Genomic DNA, 2,577 nt, shown 5'->3' with positions numbered 1-2,577 from the left:
GTGTTCACGGCCTAACTGGCCGCTCACCGGACATGGGTCCGTTCACGGACACGGTACATGGTACCGGACACGGTACATGGTCGCTCACGGACACGGACATGGCCTTACCGGCCTTTACATGGCCTTTCCGGCCTTTCTTCTCTTCTTCCAAGGCTCGGCCTTACCGGCCTCTCCTCTCTCTTCCTCCTTACTTTCTAATAAGAACCTCCCCTAAATTTTCGCCGGTATTCAAGATCTTGGGAGGCTTACAGTAGTTCAGGTAATAGTAATCATAAGGAAGTTGAGTCTTCGTAGACGACAATTTGTTAACTTTGACATAAAGAGGATCCCCCTGTGATCAATCACAGCACAAGCAAAGGTTTACAAATCATGAGCTCAAAAGCTTCGAAATGAATCAACCTAAGCTGATTATAACATTCAATCGTATAAATCCAATTTCACAGATCCCTACATTCTCTAATCGGCAATTATACTCATATTCACTGATAAGACAAGATCCTTCGACATTACTAGACGCAGTAATTTCCCACAGATCTAGATTGTATTACACGCCAAAACAATCGGAATCAACACCGGAAACCCTAGATCGATAACGCCATCAAACGTGAGATCGGAATAACTAAAAAGAGTACCTTCTGAAAATCGCGAGGAGCGACACCGGGAAGGTAAAAAGCGCGAATGGTGGAGAACAAGAATACAAGGACTAAGAGAGTGCCGTAGATTCGAATCCTGATCGCCATTTTCGTTGCTTTCTTCTTCTTCCTCGACCTCGACGCTTCTCTCAGATAGAAGAAGAAGTAGCCGAGCGCAGTGAGAAGATTAAAGCCAAATTAGCCAATGGAAGAAGAAAGCGTTTTTACTATAAAACGGTAACGTTTCACTTATTTTTCTATATTCATTATTTGTTTCCTAAATGTTAAAATGAAATTCACAATATATACGAAATCTTCTCATTTCATAATTAAATAAATAAATAAAAATATGCTCTTTTTTTTATATCCTATTAGTATGATGACAGAAAAGAAAAAATAAAGATATTCTATTAATATCCTTTTTTACTATATAGCTTAAGCTTCAAAGAAAAATAGTTATTTTAAAAATGAAATAGCTGTAGCTTCAATGAAAAAAACTATATTATCTTTTGCGTAGGAATAAGATGTACATTAAAAATAAAAATAAAAACTTCAAACTTTGAATTTGAATAGTACAATGTTCAAGAATATTGATATCACATAATAAAGTTGTGGTCTCTTAATTGTTTTATATTTCCCCGTACAATGTAGTATAACTTTTCCACTCAAGACTGTTTAGGTGAGTGTGCATCTTCACGCTCGATAAATGGTGAAATCGACTCGTCATTGATTTGAGCAGACTTCAAGCTCCAAGCACTTAGGCTTACGACATCAACACTTTGAGTTCCTTTGTTGAAGGCAAAAAGATTTGCATTTTCTCTGATTGCCAATTTTGGATACACTCTTGATGTTATACATATTCTGCCTCCTCCACCATAACTCTCAACTATCGAGTGATCAATCTACACAAACCAAAAAAAACAATCATCAATTCCGTAGTATAAGCATCTATTGAAGGAAATGTCTTTCGTATACTTAAAAACTTACCAAAGTCCTAAGAGAAATTGTTTGGTGAGAAGGGTCTATCGCCACAAAAGCACCAAAGGCGGATTTATCATTTTCATCATTCAACGAAGATCTGTGAGTTGAGTACCATTAAAAACAGAGTTAATTGCGTTAACATTGGATGTAAATATGAAAAGAATCTAAACGTGTCTTTTGATTTATGTAAGACATTTAAATACCTGTTCTGGTTACTGCACATCAACACCAGGTACTTGGTATTCTTATTAGTATCATTCGACTTGAAGATTCTGAAGTATACCGACGTGTACTCTTCCATGTCCTTGGATGCCAAAACCTTCAAACCAAATGGTCCTATACCGGACTTAACCGACGATTCTTCTTGACTACATATCTTTTGTGGGCCGGTACAACTCGGATCAATCACATCCGCTTTTTCAATTTCATTTACCTTGAATTACACCTCAACATCTGCCTGCTCAATATCAAAATAAATAAAAGAAAATTAAAGTACGTTTAGGTCAATATTAAAGATCGATTCATTTCATCATTAAACTGGTCGTCTAAGTTAAGAATAAGGATGAGTCGTCTAAGTTAAGAATAAGGATGAGTCATACCTGTGCAGCAGTGACACCATGAACTTGGAGAGTAGATCCTGCTTCAAGAATTTTGTTGTGCCAGTTGACTTGTGTCCCACGCAATGTCTCAATCTCTTCAATCGGCCATTGTAATAATTCCTTTCCCGATTCATCTAGCCATATCTTCCTCGGAAATGACTATCATCGAATCAAGATAACCAAAAAAAGACACCGGTTAAGTTGATTCAAGAATCTGAAACCGAAGCTATTTCATTGTTATAAGCGAATCTATTAAAATGTAGGGCAAATTGAAAACATACCTGAAGACCAGCCCAACCCTTCTTGATATCATCTTTAGCCGGAGACGATTCATTAACCCAACCCCACAAGATCCTTCGTTTCTT

The 2,577-nt window shown here is 37.3% G+C and overlaps 1 protein-coding gene and 1 pseudogene across 1 annotated transcript in view; both read right to left on the bottom strand.

Annotated features, from left to right (window-relative positions):
* Positions 1 to 829, bottom strand: part of LOC104742957 (transmembrane 9 superfamily member 6-like) — a 6,911-nt gene extending 6,082 nt beyond the window's left edge. The window contains exons 1-2 of the mRNA XM_010464055.2: positions 633 to 829; positions 205 to 331 (exon numbers count right to left, since the gene is read on the bottom strand). Coding sequence (XP_010462357.1) covers positions 205 to 331; positions 633 to 740 — 235 coding nt within the window. The 5' untranslated portion in view covers positions 741 to 829. The remainder of the gene's footprint in view (positions 1 to 204; positions 332 to 632) is intronic.
* LOC104744168 overlaps positions 1,164 to 2,577 on the bottom strand; it is a 3,281-nt pseudogene continuing 1,867 nt past the window's right edge.

This window comes from Camelina sativa, chromosome 14, assembly GCF_000633955.1.
Source record: "Camelina sativa cultivar DH55 chromosome 14, Cs, whole genome shotgun sequence".
Taxonomy (NCBI): Eukaryota; Viridiplantae; Streptophyta; class Magnoliopsida; order Brassicales; family Brassicaceae; genus Camelina; species Camelina sativa.
This window is presented reverse-complemented; position numbering and strand designations above follow the sequence as displayed.